At 42.3% G+C, this 20294-nt stretch overlaps 1 protein-coding gene across 1 annotated transcript; it reads right to left on the bottom strand.

Annotated features, from left to right (window-relative positions):
* Positions 1–3172: 3172 nt before the first annotated feature.
* On the bottom strand, positions 3173–4342 carry LOC116625292 (26S proteasome regulatory subunit 4-like). The gene has a single exon (XM_032393714.1). The coding sequence runs from the start codon at positions 4325–4327 to the stop codon at positions 3173–3175; it is 1155 nt and encodes a 384-aa protein (XP_032249605.1). The 5' UTR covers positions 4328–4342.
* Between the last annotated feature and the right edge of the window lie 15952 nt (positions 4343–20294).

Raw genomic sequence — 20294 nt, 5'->3', positions numbered from 1 at the left:
CCTTAAGGCTGAATAATATTCCATTGTGAGTATACATCACAATTTGTTTATCCATCGATGAAGAAACTATCAAAGGAGAGGGTTTATTTGCCCTTTGAAGCTTCCTCTTAACCTCTGCTTCCCATCTCCCTCATGGCAAAGTAGAATTCCCATAATTTATTAAAACACACACACAGAAGTTTCCATAGCAACTTGCTATTAAAAGTTCACAAATAGGTCTTTTGAACATTTGGAAAGTATTTGATTTCCCAACCCCAGCTATCTCCTACCCTGATCAATCTTGCATCTATTAACAATGAACCGAATTCAGTTTTCAATACCAGCCGCACTGAATGCTTCTCACTCGGCATGGGTATAGGACTAGGATTTTCTGAAATCCCTGTTGGTGATGGAAATTAAATTCTTAAGTCACATGTAAGGAGACACTAAGGTCCTATGAAGGGAGTTTTTAAATACCTGCTCTGACCCTTCTCATTTATATTCATCTCTCCTTTAACTCACATCTTTGTATTATTATTATTATTATTATTATTATTATTAAATACTTTGGGCTTTCCATGGTAAGTAGCATTAAATTCTATTCTGTATTATCATTTCCTTGATTTGTGTCTTTTCATTTTGTCTTCCTACCTCCAGTATAAATGTCTTCAAAGCAGGTTCTGGATCTTACGTTTCTTTTCATTCCCAGTCTATACCATAACACAGCACTCATTTCTTGGTCCAAAGAAAACATCGTCTGACTCCTTAACTGCCTGAGGTTCATGGCGGCTCACATTGCGGGTTCTCAATAAAACATTAAGCAAGAATTTCTTTCTCCATAGGTTCAAATGAATCATACTTGAATTTCACACTTTCTTCAAATATCCTGACTCACTAACTCAAATTTATCTACCCATTGATGTGACCACACTTAGTAAGAGAGCAAGGGCACAGGTGAAGCATGCTTCTTGCTGTCTTACACCTCGGGTGTGCTGCATTCCTAAAATTACTTAAATAGATTTCACTCTGTCTTAGAAACGCCAGGCAACAAGCAACCAGCAAGTGGGCAGCAATGGAGAGGGGAGGTACTTGAAGGTACTACGAGTCATTCTTCAGGGAGGGACCCAGCTGTAAATGAGGAACAAGTTTTCAGTCAGTCCACTTCACGAGCAAGGAAAGAGGCTGCAAATGCCAAAGCCCATATGACTTCAGTGAATGGAAACTGTGTCTACCTCCATGGCGTGATCTACCAGCCCTCGGTGTGTGGAGGCGGCCCATCATAAATGGAAAATTCTCTTTACTCATAGGGAATGATAATGATAACAACAATGACAACAGGTGACAACAATGATCATAGCAACTACTGAACACTGACTTTGTACCAAGCAATTTGCTAAGTCACTTTTTTCTAACACCTCTGCAACTCAGCTATAATATCTATTTTACATGTGAGGTTATTTCAATTAAATACCATACCCACTTACTTAGGAGCTGTCCTGGCATTTAATCCTAAATCTCCCGGACTCCAGAATCTGTGTCATATATTTTATCAGTCAGACTAAGCCTGAAGGGGCAGTGAGAATGTCCTCTAACTTACACTTTTCCTTAGAAGAAAGGTTAGTGCTGATCTAATATCCTGGACCACTCTGCTTAATGGCCTGGTATCTCAGAAGTTTGTCTGAAGTACTATGGGAATACCACCTAACCCTACCACAACTATCTATCATCCAAACCAGGTTTCTATTGTCTGGGACAAAGGTTAAACCAACTTGGTCACCAAGTAAACAAGCATTAACTAGAACTGCCCAGAGAAAACTAAGATCTACCTATATATTAGGTTTTGATGGCAACATGGTAAATTAAGTAGCCAACTATTTAAAATATTAAATAGCTGAAGTATTTTTACAGCTAGGTCAACTGAACTATAATTCACATACAGTAAAAATTGACTTTATTTAGGTATCCAGTTCTATGAATTTGAACAATCATAATTAGCTGTCCAAGCTGTTTCAACTGCCATCACAGTCAAGATAAGGGATATTTCACTACAGAATTTATAGTTAATCCTATCCCTGACCCTAGTCTGTCCCTGTAGTTTTGCTTTCTTCAAGTGTTATATTAAAGGGATTATATAATGTTTTTTTGAACTTGGCTTCTGTCAGTTATTGTAATACATTCAAGATCCATCCATGTTGTTGTGTGGATCAGTAGCCCATTCTTTTTTCTTGAGTGGTTTCCATAGTATGAATGTGCTTCAATTTGTTCACTATTAATTAATGGATAGACATTTGGTTTTCTCCAGTTTGGGGCACTTACGAATCAAGCTGCCTAGTAAACATTCACGTGCAGGTTTTTGTGGGGACATATGTCATCACTTGTGTAAATACCTAAGAGTAGGAATGCTGGGTTATATGGTAAATATAAGCTTAACTTATAAGAAAGTGCCAACCAGTTTTCCAAAATGGTTGTCATTTTTTGCATTCTTGCCAGCAATGGATGATGTTCTATTAACTCTACAATTTTTTTAAAGATTTTATTTATTTCTTTGAGAGAGAGAGAGCACGGCGTGGGTGGGGGGAAATGGCAGAGGGAGATGGAGAAGGAGGCTCCCCACTGAGCAGGGAGCCCAACATGAGCCTCGATCCCAGGACTCTGGGATCATGACCCAAGCCAAAGGCAGACGCTAAGCCACCCATTTGGTATCTTCAACTTTGATATCTCAGTGAGGTTTTAATTTTCATTTCCCTGATTATTAATGATGTTGCATATCTTTTCATGTGCTTATCTGTCATATGTATATCTTCATTGGTGAAATGTCAGTTTGTCTTTAGCCCATTTTTTTATTGAATGACTTTATTGTTTTTTCTTTCATTGTTAAGTAGTGAGAGTTTGTCATCTATTCTGGATAACTGAAGTATTTTTAGAGGTTAAAAAAATGTATGAGTGCGATCTACTTCACAACAATATGTACTTAACACTACATAATTGTACACATAAAAATGGTTAAGCTGGTAAATTTTATGTTACGTGTTTTTTGAGAAGGAGCATGCTTTATCGGGGAGAGAGCACTGCATGTGACCAACAGATGAAGGCAGCCTGGGGGGAGTCCTACACATCACACTCAAAAAGGTACAGGAGGTTTTGCTTAGAAAGATAACTGGAACATGGGTTCCTCTGGGCAACTTCCCCAACCTCATCCCTTCACGGGGTCGGGACACCCCTGATTATTTCCTTGAAGGCAGCTATGGTCCACTAGAGATACAGTCCTCAGGGATGCCTTCTTTTTATAAAGAACATTTTCTTTAGATTTCTTGAAGTCTTCACTTGTTACTTTCATTCTACGTTCTCTCAAGGCCATCAGACGAGCTTCTGTACAGATCACCTTGATGTCGGCACCAGAGAGGTCATCTGTAGCCATGATCAAGTCGTCCAGGGTCACATCATCGGCCAACGTCAACCTGCTTGTGTGGATTTGAAAGATGCACTTCTTAGTCTTTTCATCGGGCAGGGGGAGCTCAATCTTCCTGTCAGTGGGGCTTGGTCTGATAAGTGCTGGATCCCAAGTTTCTATTCCGTTTGTGGCCATGATAACTTTCATGTCACCCCTTGAATCAAATCCATCCAACTGGTTCAACAGTTCCAACATTGTGCATTGAATTTCTCTCTCACCACCAGAATTTGAGTCATATCTTTTTGTTCTAATGGCATCAATTTCATCAATAAACACGATGGATGGTGCGTGTTCTTCCCCAACTCGAAACAATTCCCAGACGAGTTTGGGCCCATCACCTAGGTACTTCTTAATAATTTCAGAGCCAACCACTCTCAAGAAAGTGGCTGAGGTTTGGTTTGCTACTGCTTTGGCTAATAAGGTTTTACCTGTGTCGGGTGGACCATAGAGAATGACCCCCTTTGGGAGCTTTATACCCATCTCTTCATAATATTCAGGATGAGTGAGAGGAAGCTCCACCGATTCCTTAATTTCCTGGATTTGGTTGTCCAACCCCCCGATAGCATAGGTTTCCCGGGGCACCTTTTCTACCTTCATCACTAGAACCAAGGGATCCGTGTCATCCGTGAGCACGCCTACAACAGCATGCACCTTGTGGCTGAGCAGGATGGAGCAGCCTGGTTCCAGCAGATCCTTGTCCACAAAGGAAAGAATGCTGACATGGTGTTCTGAGCCCACAGATGTAGACACCATGGCATGATTGTCATCAGTGATGTCTTCCAAGGTTCCTACTGACATTGGGGTCCCCCTCAGATCATCCACCTTAGATCTCTCCTCCTCTTGCTTTTCTTCTAAAGGCTTCATTTGTTCCTGATTTCTAATGAATTCTTCCCCCATGAGAAGGCAGTCTTTAGTTCTAACTTCAATAATTTTAACTGGCACTGAGTGTGAGGTGTTGCCAGGGGCAGCTTGCTGGCAGCATCTGGTCCATTTGTTTTCTTCTTCTTTCTCCCCAACTCTAGTCGGTACAGGAGGTTCATATTTCTCCTGGCAGCGGTGGTTTGAGTGGCTGAAGCAAGATGGGTCAGAGTCAGAGTGGTGGTCACAGCCCTGGAGGTGGCAGGAAGGATGACAAGGATGAAAAAAAGAAATCTGAACCACCTGTTATGTGTTTTTTAACAATTTTTAGAAAGTGTAATGGCTGAATGTCACTCTAGAAGTCAGATTGCAATGTGTGCTTTTCCAGGAAACCATCCAAGAAGCCAACTGCTAATACTCCCTCACTGTCCTAGAAACAGATGTCTCCGATTCCAGTAAGGCTGGGGATCCTGCCCCAAGCCCAAGCAAGATGAACCTGGGGGCCCTAGAAATCTGAGGATGATGAGGTACTTGGGAAATTCCTGACAAAAGGCATCCTGGGATAGCCAAGATTATTGGTGCAAGCAGTGTGTGCTATCTAAGATTCTTGGTGTGAGGCACTGTGAGTTATCCAAATCTTCTGCTTTCAAGAGGATCATTTCTAGCTGGAATGACAAGACATAGAAAATTAACAATACCAAGTTGCACAAAGTTTGTGCTAAATGAATTTTACAGACAATAGGAGTTCTAGAAGTCCAAAGTGGCAAGAGGAGCTCCAATAGGCTTTACAGAGACTCTAAAAGTGGACACGTTTGGGAAGCAGTGAATAGAAGAAAGTTTCCTGGGACTCAGGGAGATCTTACTAAGTGCAGGTGCTGCACCTGAGAAAAGTATTACCTACTACACACAGTTCTTGGGATGACTTACATGCATGTGAAGTTCTCCGTGTCTGGCACCTATTAAACGTCCTCAGAAGTTAGCTGTTATTTTCTCAATTCTTACAACCCCGTAATGCGTATCTTATTATTTCCACCTCTTTAACTTGTTATCTTGAACTAATTTTAGGCTTACATGAAAGTCACAAAAATAGTCTAGAGAATTTTCTTATATCCCTCACCCTGCTTCCCTTAACAAACCTTATGTAACTGAGGTATGATTATCAAAACACAGGAAATTAACACTGGTGCAATATTATTAACTGGAAAATAGGCCTTCATCAAATGTCACCACTTTCTCTATTAATGTCCTTTTTCTGGTTCAGGATCAATCCAGGATCCCACATTGCATTTCACTGTCATGTCTCCTTGGTCTCCTGTGACTGTTTCTCCGTCTTCCCTGTGTTCCATGACCTTGACACTTTTGAAGAGTACTTGTCAGTCATTATGTAGAATATCCCTCAATTTGGGTTTGTCTGCTGTTTTCTCGTGATTAGAATGAGCTCATACATTTGGGGCAAGCATACAGTAAAAAGGCTGCTGTGTTTCTTCTTAGTGCATCATATTCATTATTGTCTCAGTTTTCAGGGTGAGGATTCTGAGGCTCATAGGAGGGTACACTATCACTTGCTGCCTCTGTACCGGGCTCAGAGCGGGGAGACATTTGGAAATGGATTTTGTGGAAGCCAGAGTGGAAGGCTTTTTTTTAATGCCAAACACATGAGTTGGGGCTCTGTTCTGCAGAGATTGGATAACTATGAAAAGATCTTTAGCAAAGCAGTAAGAAGTCAAAAGCAGGGTTTGGGGGCGATTACCCTGACCGCAGTATAAAACATGGGTTGGAGAAGGGCGGGCTAGTGGCAAGTGAATCGGTGAGCCTATATCTAATGAGATAGCCCAAACAAAGGTGAAAAAGGCCCCCAGGATTTCTCCAGGGGTGGCCCAAGAAGCAGCCACCTGAGAACCATCACTGGGCTTCTTAATTTTATTTTATTATTTGCTTAAAAAAACAAAACTCATTTATTAGCTCACGGTTCTGAATGTCAGAAGTCTGGGCAGGTGTAGCTGGGTTCACTGCTTAGGGTCTCACAAGGCTTAAAATCAAGACGTTGGCCAGGCTGAGATCTTATCTGGATGCTCTAAGGGAGAATCCACTTCCACACTCATTCAGATTGTTGGCAGAATTCAGTTCCTTATGGTAGTAGGGCTGAGGTCCCTGTTTCATTGCTGGCTGTCAGCTGAGGGCTGCTGGGCTTTTTTAAAATGTAGATACTTGGGCCACACAGGAGACCTTGGTCGAACCAGAATCTCTGAGTAATTACATTTTAAACATGTTCTCCGGTTCATTCTTATACACATTAAATGATTTAAATAATTACAACTATAAAAACAGAAGATTAGCTAAATGAAGGATCAGCAGACTTTTCTGTAAAAGGCCAGACAATGAATATTTTAGGCTTTTCAGGGCATATAGTCTCTGTCATCTGCTCCAGCTACATACTTTGTGGGGTATGGACCCTGCTAAGCACAGGACCCTGCTAAGCCTGGGGCTCCGGGTCACTGCGCTAAGCCTGGGGCTCTGGGTCACCGCACAAGTCATACGCCCACAAAGCTAGCCTCGTCTGTGGCCTCTCCAAGTCTACCACTGTTTGTCCCCGCCATCGGTATGCAGAAGCAGCTGGAGACAAGTACACAAATCGGCAGGTGGTGGCAGGAGTTGCTCAAGGGCTGTAGTCTGCCCACCCCCGAGCTAGATCATCTTTTAGCATGAAGGCCTGCTCCCTGATGTTCAGAAAGCTAGTGAAAAGCTAATTAAAAAAAAAAAAAAAAAAAACAAAGTCAAATGAAATTGCATCTTTGCTGAATACGCACCATTTCATACAGGGGTTAATTTAGCTAGGCAACTCTTCAAGTGAATTTTATTTGTATTGATAGTCTTATTTAATGCAAGAGAATGATTGCACTGAATGGAGAAAGAAACAGGGGAGCTTAGACACCAAAAGCACATCCTGCGGTTCAGGATCTCTCTGATGCAAGCTTTGTTCCTGGCTTATCTCTCCTCTGCACACCATAATTCAGTTAAAATCTCTTTCAAAGGAATCCATAGTCTGCTAAATTGTACAAGATTATCCAAAAAAGTAAAGACGGTTTTTGTGTTTGAGTCAGAAACCAGATTATAGCAGTATGGGCTTTTCTATCAAAGCAACCTAAGGACGATTTAGAGTTCCACTGAAATTGGAAAAGGAAATAGCAAATTCCAACTGGAAATACCTAATCAGCTTTTTCCTGATGTGACAGTCCAACTGCAGCGTTACGGGTGTCCTACTGCGCCTAACTTCACATCCTGTCTCCTACCATTTAGCAGTTCAGGCCCTCGGCTCTCTCTCCGCTAATAAAATTAGAACCATTTTTTAAAAAACCAAGATGGTATATTTCAAAGTGATCACATTTATTAAAAAACCTATAGCTCGGACACATGGGAGGTGCTCAAAACACGTTTGCCATACTCTATTGATAAAATCGCACAAAACCAAGCATTAAAAGGAAAAACATCATTAATTCCTCAGAGGAGGGGAAAAAAACGCTAGCATTTTTTCCAGTCTTAATCATCCTGGTGCCCGTGGCCATGACTGTGTGAGGAAAGCATATGCTGCACAGCTGCAAATGTAAACCTGATTACCTCTAAATTAATAACATGGAAGAGGCAGCACTTGCAGCTGTGAGACAGAGGGAGCCAGAGAACCCCAGTGCAATACAATCTCCCTGACATTCGTAATGTTTGTTTTATCGTAACCAGCTTTAGAGAACTGTACTAAAAGTCTCTGAAGAGGGGGGAAGCACAACAAAGCAAGAAAGCTCCCCACTACCATTTCCTCGCTCTTGACCAGGCCCTTAGGATCATCATCTGAGGCCCCTCAGGCCGCTGGCTCTGAGGACCTTCCAGCACCCAAAGGGATCACAAAGGAAAGACTGCGACTACCTTTCAGTGGTCAGGGAGCTAGCATTTCCAGTCTTTCCCCCTCATGTCAAACACGGGAAGTTGGACACGGAAAATCACAGCTGTGAATTTCTGCTTAAGGTTCATTTTTTCAAATTTCTGCTTAAGGTTCATTTTTTTAAGGTTCATTTTTTGAGTAATGGGGGGCCTGGGGGAGTGGGGGTGGGAAACTTGGGGCAAAGCATATGTATATGTCCTCAGGAGACAGCGTTTCTTTCAACATGCACCAAGAGGAAGAAAAAGAAAGAAGTTTGTACGTAACTTCGAGTCTGAACGGTCTTGGGTTTGGCCTGAATGAAGGCTAACACCTAAGTTATAAAGATCCATTAGTAAATTCATCAGTGAGACTTTTGTTACATTCAGGTTCAAGTAATCCTGACGTTAACCAGCCTGTGTAAGAACATTCCAGGGATCTGAAAAACATAGAGGGTCCCCATGCTTGACCTAGAAGCTTTAGCTCCACTTTTATTGGGGAAGCAAGAAGCATTCTTATAAAAGGGAGGATTGAATACTAACTGATTTGGTAGAGACTCTAAATGCTATGGGATTGGAAGAAAGAGAAGAGTAGTGGGCAGATTCTGACTGTAAGCAAATGCTTTCAGCTCTCTGAGTTCAGACTGCTCATCCATAAAATTGACGTAATAATGCTCACCTCACAGGGTTGTTGTAAATGTGATTGTAAGTGTCTGGCATCTAATAGGCCCACCAGCATTAGTTGAATCTGAATCTGAAGCAAACGTATGGAGAGTCTGGTAGGGAGGAACATGGATCTCCCAGTGGCTTTAGGAAGCAGAGCCCTACCTCCAATCTTGATGCATCCTGGACCATTACAGGAAAAAATATTCATTGTGCTGATACTTTCAGGTCTTTTTGTTACCACAGTTTAAAATAATAATCCTAGGTAATCTAGTTAAAAAGCTGCATGATAAAAGCAGGGCGCTAACAAAATGACATGCCTGGGATTAAAGAAAAAAAATAATAAAATAAGAACTACCACTTATTGAGGACCATCAAATGCTTTACATGATGATGATGATCATCATCATCATCATCATGCTGATTATGTGCCAATAACTGCTCTGAGCACTTTATGTATACTGTGTATATTAACTAATTTTAATTCTCTCCGTTAATTCACTCCGTTAGGTGGATACTTCTATTATCCACATTATCCACAGTTCACAGATGGATAAACTGAAGCATAAAGTATTTAAATAACTTGCCCAAGATCACATAACTGTGGGTAAGATCTCATTTGGCTCTTTCAACATCTACCTCTATGAGATGGGTCTTAGCATCCTCATTTTTGCAGATGAGAAACCGAGACTGAGACGACCAGAGTATGTCTGAGGACAGACCGCCAGGAGGGTGGGGCTGCTGTGCTTGGCACCGAAGGCCTTCCGGAGCCTGTCCGTTCACCCTCTCCCCCAGAGAGTCCGGAAGTCAGCTTGGAGTCTTCCTGAGAACCCAAGAGGCTGGAGGGAAGACTTTATTTACACCTTATTGTCAGAGCTAATTATTTGGTGGGTTAATCTACCTCTTCATCTTTCATTAGACTTAGTACTGCTTTTCAGTAAAATAAATAACAAGCTTGAATTTCACCAACCTGGGCAAATCCCACACATGTTACACCGTCTGAGAGGTTCCAAGGCTTCTTAGTCGCTTTCTCCTCAGGGAATGGTTGTAACTGAGACAGGAGCGCTCCCTGGGCAACAGATTAATAGAGTGATGGGTTGATTAACAAATCCTTAAAAACTGCCTTATAGCAAATTGCCTGGGTTTTGTTTTGTTTTGTTTTTAAAGATTTTATTTATTTATTTGATAGAGAGAGACACAGGGAGAGAGGGAACACAAGCAGGGGCAGTGGGAGAGGGAGAAGCAGGCTTCCCATGGAGCAGGGAGCCCGATGCGGGGCTCGATCTCAGGACCTTGGGATCATGACCTGAGCAGAAGGCAGACGCTTAACGACTGAGCCACCCGGGCGCCCCAAATAGCATGTTTTTTTATTTGAAGGAAAGTGGTGCCACCAACACAAAAGGATATTTATAGAGACAGGCAGGAGGAAAGTGTCCCCCAGGTGCTGCCCTCCCAAGGGTGAACTGACATCATACAAGGCCAAGTAGGAGGTTTGTCTTCCACTCTGGCCTCTTCAACAGCTATCACTGTCCACCCATATCCACACCCCTTGTCCTATACTTAAATCAGATGGATTCAAGTCAGTCATTTTCAGGCACACTGATTACATACACAGTAACCTGTTATACACAGTAACCTGAATACATTTCAACCCATTACTCCAACAGCATTTGTATTTTATAAGGTGTTTGTCTATGTCTAATTTGGGGGCAAAATCCATGGTTTGCTATTAACTGAATTTCACATTCTTTCCTGACAGGTAGAGAACTAATTATCTGAAAAACCTCTGCAGACTCCTCCAGTAACATACATACTCACACACACACACACACACACACACACACATATATACATACATACGTACATTTGTCTATCTATCTATCAACTCATTTGGAGCAGAGAATTGTGTCTTACTCAAGTTTCTAACACAGACTTTATCAAAGTTCCTGGCAAGTAAGAAATAGTCAATAAATATTTGTTGAGTAAATGAAATAATGAAATATTGAATTATTCAATATTTTTTAATATGTATTGAATGAATAGGGGGAGAGATGATAGACTAGAATCACGTAATGGTGGTTTCTTGTTTCTCGAGTATTCTCAAACATACATGCACACATACACAAACATATGTGTTTAAATATACACAAACACGACATGCACACACACACCCCATCGCCACCACCATTCACACCATTTCCCAAGGATTGGCTCAGAAATAGCTACAAGGTGGACGCCTGGGTGGCTCAGTTGGTTGAGCATCTGCCTTTCGGCTTGGGTCATGATCCCAGGGTCTTGCGATCGAGTCCCGCATCGGGCTCCTTGCTCAGAGGGGAGCCTGCTTCTCCCTCTCCCTCTGCCTGCCACTCCCCCTGCTTGTGCTCTCTCTGTCTCTATCTCTGTCTCTGACAAATAAATAAAATCTTTCTTAAAAAAGAGTAAAAAAAAAAAGAAATAGCTATAAGGGACCACAGCTTGGGGTAAGTGGTGACAAAAGCCACTAGTCCTTGTCAATAAGTCCTTCAGAGGCAGCCAGAATAGGAATCCTCCCAGAGCTCCCTTTGCTGCTGGAAGCAGAGCAGGGCTCCTTCCTCCATCCCCCTGGGCCTCACATCAGTCCAACCCAACTGCTGCTCAAGACTCCCAGGCACAGATTTTGCATTTTCACTGCACTTAAATTCCCTCCAGTGAGTACTGAAAGTCTTGTGAACCCTTACTTCTGTCATCCTAAATTAAATACTGTTACCATCTCTCTTAGCCTACCTCTGGTAATGAAGTCTCTAACAAGATGCTGTGAAAAAGCACTGTTGTGGTATCCTTCTCAATAAACCTAATGATGTCCTTCATCAATAAAAAGAGCACGAGTAACAGGTGGTACGTTTTAAGGTTTCCCTGGGTGCTAAGGTTTTATGTGCACCTCCTCATTTAATCCTCCCAGCGAATCTTTGAGGTAAGTATTACTACTACTACTATTATTATTCTTATTTTCCCTTTTTTCTAGATGAGAAACTGAGTTATAGAGGCATAAAATTGTCCGGGATCACACAATGGAGGAGCTGGGACTGGAATCCATGAACTCTAACAACAAAGTCAATGTTCTTACTACCGATATCCCAAGTTATTCTGAATGTGCCATTCGTCTGGAATACCAGAGTGAATATTGGAAAGACGCTGGTTTGAATCCTGATGGTGCTGCCAAGTGTTTTGGGAAGTTTCTTGACCTCTCTGTTTCCTCATCAGTAAAGTTCAGATAACAATAACTAATATACAGTTTATTGTGGGAATCAAAAGAGGTATGAGACAGGAAGCATCTTACCATAGTCTGTCACCACGAATGGATCCATGACTGCTTCCTTCATTTTTCCCACCCCATTGTTTGTAGCTCTCATCTAATAACTGTATGTCCAAGGAAAATGTATTAAACCCTCGATGTGTATCCCAGGAAAAGTAGATCACCTCGACCTGCTAGAGAGATTGAATGACTTAAAATCAAATCTTTCTATCACAGGGGAGGCACAGGGCAAACAGTCTTTCCCAGACACCTGCAAGAAAGCAGGGATGGAGCTGTGAGTTAGCTCTACACAGACACAGCCCCCCATGCTGGTTACCCATACCCCACTTGGAGATTTTTATTTCACTGGGCACCCTTGCACTTCTCAATTAGAGTGGGGCACTTGGCGTGAGAATCATCAAAGCTATTGACTCCTAACAAACAAAATGTGTTGGCACATGATGTATCACAAGCTAATGATTTTAGACTCTTTACAGACATGGTGCAGAACAGCAAATGTTTCCTGTCCCCTTATTAAAGAGCCCAGAAATTTTGGAGAAGTGTAAGGTGGCATAAAAGAGTTGTATCTATATAGAAGCAGAGTCGAGGAAGATTATGTCAGATGGTAAAATAATTGAAACAGTTGATACCCAATACTTAGGTTTCAATTAATTGTTTACCTAAAAGTAGAGGGATTTTGGGGGGGTGGGGGTGGTTTTTGTTTGTGTGTTTATCCTTTTCCCTCTAGGTTTTTAATTCAGCCCATAGAGCCAACTGTCCCAATTCTTAACATCATGTAGAAGTTTAGAAACAGTCAGGATTAACGCTTGCTGAAGTACGATATCGTTTCTAGGTGCAAATAGAGATCACTTGTGAAATGACTGAATTTCAAGTAAACAAATGCAAACAGAAATGTCAGTCTATTCAAACCTCCCTTTTCTGGCTGAGATTCTTATTTAACTAGACTGACATATAGCAGTACTCCACTGTATTAAGAATCATGGTTTGAAAAAAACAAGTTTTATAATAGAAGGGTGATCACAAAATGGGTGTATTTACAATATTTAATCCAATCCCCAGCATATGGTAAGCACTCACTGACCAGTCACTACTTTATAATACTTGTGGAAGTACTCGAAGGGTAATAACAATAGCAGTATTTATCTCCTGTATGTCAAGCCCTAAAATATATTTATTTATAATGTCAAAATGAGGCCTATCCTTGGATCAGGAATTATCGGTCCTATTGTACAGATGAGAAAACAGGTCCGGGAAGCTATCAAGTCTACTGAGTGATAGAGCTGAGTTTGGCTCTTGGCTTATCCAATTCCAAAGCGCACATATGTCTTGTTCTGTGAGGCCAGGCGCTGCTGAGCAGTATTAACTGGGTGATCAGCCAGGTCATGCATGTCAAGACCATGACCACCAGAAACCCACCCTGTGTGGACATCAAATGAGATCCAGTAACCTGACCATCTTGGCCTCCTTTCCCCCTTTTCTCATGTCTCAGCCATCACTCTTCTTCCCAACGCCAGGAAAATCTGGCTGAAAGATGGAGCCCGCTGGGGGGTGGGGGGGGGGCATGTTTGGAGGGCTGTATGTGGGGCTTAGACATGGCCGTGGGTAATAGACATGCATGTTTCCTTGATTAAAGTCAGAATGCCCTGGTATACGGGGTGCTATGAGTTTGGCAAAAGCCAGGAGGGCATTTTTTCTGTTTGCTGAGTAGCTGATGTTCACATATACAAATCACTCTTCTTTGAAGCCCTTCTGCTGTGTTTACAGTTATGCCCTAGTCATTAGCCAAAAGGGACTTGGGGAGTAGAGTGTTCTGGGAATACTTCCTGTCAGGTTTTTCCCAGCCTCTCTTTGGAATGCCTCTGCAATCCACTTTGTATCTCTGGGGGTGGTCCAATATGCCCAAAGGGATTCTGCCTTGTATTACTAAAAGGATTCCCAGCACTCAACCTCAAAAATAGCTCAGGGCCTAATAAGACCTCATTGAAATAGTCTCTGTTTTTGCCTAAAAACACAAGTCTGGCCTGGTCTCTACAAGTCTATCCATAAAGAATGATTTTGCTACTTTTTAAATTATATGTCACTGTAGGGAACTAATTTACATGCTTATTTTGGAAACTGAAATGGGATAGGCTACCAGGAGTCCTCTATCTGTGTGAGGAAGTCCTAAGACTCCCAGAAAAAAACAGCAAAGGGACTTTGGTCTTGACAGTAGACACCTGGTAGACTGGGATTAACACCCCTGAGCAAATGCTGCCTTGATTTCCTGGGACAGCAGTGGGGAGGTAAGAAAGATGAACTGATGATTGGGGACCACCCAGGAGGAAGGCAGCTAAGGGCAGGTCTTGTGTGGGGAACCTCTGCTGATGGACACTTTTCAGTATCACACACGCTGGGGTCACAAATGACATATGGCCCAGGCCTGGGAGGCCTCTCAAAGTTCCTCAGTGGTGATGGTATAAATTGAAAGAGCCAGACTCAACTCCAAGATCTCAAAAGGCCCTGTGGTCACTGGAGGGACAAACCCAAGACAGCCGTGACAGAGGACATGGCAGCAGTCATGCTGATAATAGCTTTGACTGAACGGTCAGCACCAAGCATCCAGCAGAGTCATCTTGTCCCGACCTTCTAGGGAAAAAGGGGAGGAGGCAAAGGTGAGCGGGTTGGGGTCCAACCAAATACCACTGTCAGCATTGCGCACACATGTATCTCCATGATCAGGGGGTCTGGGGACATTAGGATTTCTTAAGAAGACCATAATACTAATGGAGACTGGCTCAGCTCTTTTCCCCTCTGTGCCATGCGTGCTTACTCCCACCTGTGGGTTCCCACAAGGCTTCATTCTTTTCTCTGCCATCTGTGATCCTGATCCTCCACTGAACCCCATTTCCATCTCCAGCTTCTTGCCTTAGCTGGTGATGTGCTATCATATACTTTGACTGCACGTGCTCACCACCAGGGAAACTGGAGCTGCTCCTTCCCTGGGATCCTAACCCTCTCAGGGCCATGCACTCCATGAGAGAAGCCTCCTTCTAGAAAGTACTGTGAGCACCCTCATGTTAAAAGGTCAGACGTGCAGTGAGAGCAGATCATGTGGAAAGGAGTGGGCTGGGGGGAGGCATAGACTGTGGGCAGGAGTCAAAAGGGAAGGTCCCCATCCACAGAGTAGTCAGACTGCCCAGATGTCAAGTGCAGAGGCCTTGGAGGGATAAGGCTGCAGGCAGACCAAGGGGGGGGGGGGGGGAGTGGGGAGTACAGAAACGCAACTCTTGGAAAAAGCTCACTGCTGGGCAACATCATCACCTGCTGTAGAAGGAATCACGGGTGGAATCAGATAAAAATGTGAGAGCCTCCTTATGCTTCCAGGCTATTCACCCTTAATTTTCTCTTTGTAAGGGCTAGAATTTGCATCTGCACTCAAAACCTTTCCCCTTTCTGCTTCCTAGCAAAGTCTGTCTTACTGTTTACATGTCTGCCCTCTCTGTAACTTCCACATTCCTTAGGAAACTAGTCATCCTAGGAAAATGTCTTCTACACATTCACACTTCCTCCCAGTGGGAGATAGAGGGGTCCCCCTTATGACAAGGAGGTGCCTCTCACACCTGAAGAGCAAACCTGGATTCCACAGCTTCTCCTGAGCCTTTGTTCTGCAGATTGAGGGAGGCAGCTCTGCCCTGGGGCTCTGCAGAGACTCTAAAGGCAAATGAGACACAAGGAGCCAAATTTGATAAATTACCAAAAAATCAAATAAAATCAAGTGTTGGTGAGAACAAGGTGAAGGCAGCATGGTGAGTGGGCCAGGTCTTGAGCCCCCACCCCCTGTCTAGATTTTAGCTCCTTTGCACTTGTATTCTGTGCAAGTGCCCACACCCCACAGTCTGCCACCCAGCCTTCCCATTCACTGTGATTTATGTGTCTTCCTTGGATAAGGCCAAGGGTTCAGTCTTGGCAAGGTGGGCGGGTCTCTGGGATGACAAGATGTTCCCATTAATTCCCCAGGAAGTCATCCTGTTGTTGCAGTTGGGAGACAAGACTTCCATTCCATTCCCTATAAAGGCATGTGTGTATTTTTTTTAAATAAATGCTAAATGAAACTAGTCATTATGTTTTTTCCCCTTGATCCATAACCGCATCATTCCATAACTAAAATGATAACTTCAAAGCTCACAGACTGCTTAGCAGGGTGGTCTGGGAAGAGAATCTGCAGGCTGATGATGGCCTCTGGCACCACACTCTTCTCTGGAAAGTCATCCTGGCCTCAGAGCTGCCCTCTGCCAAGGCCCCTCTCTCCCCAGGAAAAGATGAGCCCATCTGTGCTTGGGCTCCACCATTCCCGCTAAGTCTGAAGGGCTGGAAGTCAGCCTCCCGTTGTGGAAGGAGCAGGACCTCTGGAGTGTCCTAGATCTGTGTCATTGCCTTCTGATCTTGGGAACTTATTGAACTTCTGTAAGCTTCTATTTTCTTATCAGAAAAAGGGAGATAACACTACCTACCTAGTAGCACTGTTAAGATAAAGGACATGTCATAAAGCAAATGCTGGAACAAAATAGTAACTACTATAAATACATCTTTAGTGTTTCCTCAATCATTATTGTCTCTGGTTACATTATTGAAGGTAAACACTGCTCACTAGAGTGTTCAGGTAATCGAGGAGTCAGCTCAATACATTTTCTGCCTAAATCAAGTCTTTGAGAAGTACCCATTTGCATTTCAGGCCAGCACGTAGAAAATAATTCTAGATCATGCTAGCATTTATTCCAGGTCTAGGGAATAATCGGGCACTTGGGTCACTAATGTCTTTCATCATTCTGATCAGCAGTTCTCATTGTACAGCTGGGTTTTCATTGGATAGGAGTTGAAGGAGGTTGAGTTGAAGGCATATTGGGCTGTTGAAACAACACCAAAACAAAACCCTACCAAGTAAGCATGTCTTGTTGTAGATCCTTCTTTTTCCTAAAGAAAGGATGAGGGGAAAGTACAGAATAAAGACAGATGGTCTTGTGAGCTGATAGAGATTTCAATGTCTGTGGCTCCAGTGGATGGAGATAAAGAGGTCATGAGATGGAGATGCTCTTTGGCATACACCGGAGACAAGCTCTTCCTAGATGTTTTGCCTGAATAGACACAGGCTTCCCAGCAGGGGAAAGGTCTTTGGTGTTGTATCTAAACCTAACTAGATGAACAGAAGAGACCACATATTGACCTATGGGTATAAGCTAGAAATCCCTTCCTTTACTGTCTCTCCCAATGCAGATAGAGATGACATAAAATATCAATATCTCTCTCTCTCTCTTAATTGGGTATAAAATAGATATAATGCATTAAGTACTAAAAAAGAACTGTTACATTGGGTTAATAACATATATTGATTGCATTTACTGATCATGTACTACTATGCAAAGCACTTTCACAAATATTATTTATTTTAATCTTCACAATAGCTCTATGGTACAAATTTCATTATTCCCATTTTACAGGTAAGGAAACTGAAATTCAAGTATGTGAGGTGACTCGTGCAAAGTCACATAGCTTAGGAGAGGCAGAGCTAGGAGTAGAACCCAGGTCCTCCAAATTTAAAGCTTCTACTCTTTTCAAAGAAAGGCAGTTGAGTTTACAAATAACTAATAATTGTAAAATATTATCATTGAAAGGGAGCAATCGAAGACATATCTTTAGGCAAAGTCATTTGCTTAGGATCACACAGCTCATTAGCAGCAAAGCCAAGTCTAGACTCCAAGAGTCTTTGCACCACTCTACTGACCCTTGAAGGAACTCCTTAAAGAATAAGCTCTCAACATATAATAAACACTAAGTGTGCACCTCTTGTTGAGCATGAATGAAAATCATTCATTTCTTTTCCTGTTTCCCTGATTAGGATCTTGTCATGGAACCTTCAAATGTGGATGGACGTGAGGTCTCTAAGAGGGCTGGCTGCCGTAAAATACCCAAGCAGCACTGATGGAGATCCACCTTCAGTACCCCGGATTCCTCTGAAACCTTAGATCTGTCTTATATCTCTCCTATGTCAATAGGACTCTGACACAAAGGCATGAAAGTGACCTCATCTTTCTGTTTTAAAAATCTTTCTAGTTAAATTGTTCAAATGTAAAAAAGAACCAATTTAGGGACACCTGGATGGCTCAGTCGGTTAAGCATCTGCCTTCGGCTCAAGTCATGATCCCAGGGTCCTGGAATCAAGTCCCACATCGGGCTCCCTGCTCAGCGGGAGTCTGTATCTCCCTCTACCTCTGCTCCCCCTGCTTGTGCTCTGTCTCTGTCTCTCTCTCTCTCTGACAAATAAATAAATAAAAATCTTAAAAAAAAAAAAAGAACCAATTGAACATCATTACAACACTACCATATTTGAAAGGAACATGTAAGACCTTAGGAAGAATTGTGACAATACGTAAAAGACTGTACATTGATGTTTTTAAGCATCCCCCCATGCTTGTGAGAGGTCTGCCTTGTATTTTCACCCCAATATATGGGCATGGCTTGCATAGGGGTTAAACACAAAGGCAATAGAGTTAGATGCTTGAATGACAATCCTGGTCCCACTGTTTGCTGGCAAGTGTCTTCAATTCCCAATCCTCAATTTCTCAACTACTAACTGGAGGGTGATAAGAACCATGGCTGAGATTGCTAGTTCTCTTCCCCAAAATCATTCTTGCCCCCTTCTTTGCTGACAGAACCCTGATTTTAGTGGGGATGGCAACGTGCCTTGCTGAAGGGATACATTTCTGGCCTTCCTTGCAACTTTGGATGGAAAATAAGATGTAAGTGAAAGTCATCCTATGGGGATACCAAAATTTCTCTAAAAAAGAAATACTTATCTGGAAAATGTTCCTTTTGATCTGCTCCCAATTTCTCTTTCTTCTTGTCTAGGACTCAGATAATGTGTCTGGAACTTCAGCAAACATCTTGGATCATGAGGATATAAGCCCGGTACCAACTGGGCGGTGGAAGAGAAAGATAAAAGGAGGTGGTTCCATGATGACCAAGAAGTCACTGTACCAGCCCTAAATGGCCCACCTGCAGATTTCTTTTATATAAAGGAGAAGAAAATCTCTATCTTAATATGCTTATTTGGAGCTACTTGTTAAATACCATCAAATCTAATGCCGATTGAAGTACCTACATCAAAGATCTCTCTATACTAAGCAAATAAGATAATTCCTATAAAACATGTAGTGTAGGGCCTGGCACTTACTAATTACCCAATAAATGTTAGTTGCTGTTGCTACTATTACTAATACTCTTTTAGCTATGATTAGTACTAGACCACCAATAGTACTATGTCTTATCTTCCAAAGGGTTTCAGATGCAAATTTCTTGAGAGCAAACCTTACAGTATACTTCTATTTGTATTGCCTGTACGCCTGCCGCTACGCCCTGCACATAAATTTTCTTAAGGGCATCTCCTACTTACAGAAAAAATAAGTTTAAGCTTATTTTTTAGCTAAATTGGCTGAGTAGAATCAGGCTTATCAATCATTGCTAACAACACTGGAGAAACAGTACCAATTTTTATATAGGTGTCTGTATTCCCTAATTCTTGTTTTAAAACAAGTGTCTTATTTATATGTGAATTAGCAACCAGTTTTGTTAAGGTGTGCTGTTAACATTATCTTTATTTACAAAAAAAAAAAAAAAAAAAGTGCAAAAAATCATGGCAAGTCTGCCCGCCAGACCCCAAAAAGATCTGCCCGCATCCAACCGTCTCATTGTTACTATCGTTGCTCTTCCTTGTTGAGCACTTACTATGAACTTGGCACTGGGTGAAGCACTTTCTGTACCTTGTCTGAATCAACAGCTGGTATCAGTGGGAGAGACGGGACTGCCTTCACCCCTTCCTACAGTCTGGTCTAATGTCAGCTTTTCAAACTCAAGCCTAATTACAGAAACTGTTTCTTAAAAGATTTGAGCCTATAGAAAACTCACAGAAGTTCCCCTTTATTCTGCATTTACTTCCCTTTTCTTCTCATTTAGAGGAGAAACAGTTTTCAAAAGAGAGAAGAAATCTTAATTCTTCATTTCTCTTTTCCTCCAAATTAATCTCTATTTTTTTAAAAAATGATGTTCAGGGAGCCTGAGTGGCTCAGTCGGTTAAGCGTCTGCCTTCGGCTCAGGTCATGATCCCAGGGTCCT

This window comes from Phoca vitulina, unplaced genomic scaffold (assembly GCF_004348235.1).
Source record: "Phoca vitulina isolate PV1807 unplaced genomic scaffold, GSC_HSeal_1.0 scaffold76, whole genome shotgun sequence".
Taxonomy (NCBI): domain Eukaryota; kingdom Metazoa; phylum Chordata; class Mammalia; order Carnivora; family Phocidae; genus Phoca; species Phoca vitulina.
This window is presented reverse-complemented; position numbering and strand designations above follow the sequence as displayed.

Bases quoted from the DNA above. Each gene is read 5' to 3' on its own strand.
- LOC116625292 (XM_032393714.1), bottom strand. From the start codon at position 4,327: ATGGGGGAAGAATTCATTAGAAATCAGGAACAAATGAAGCCTTTAGAA.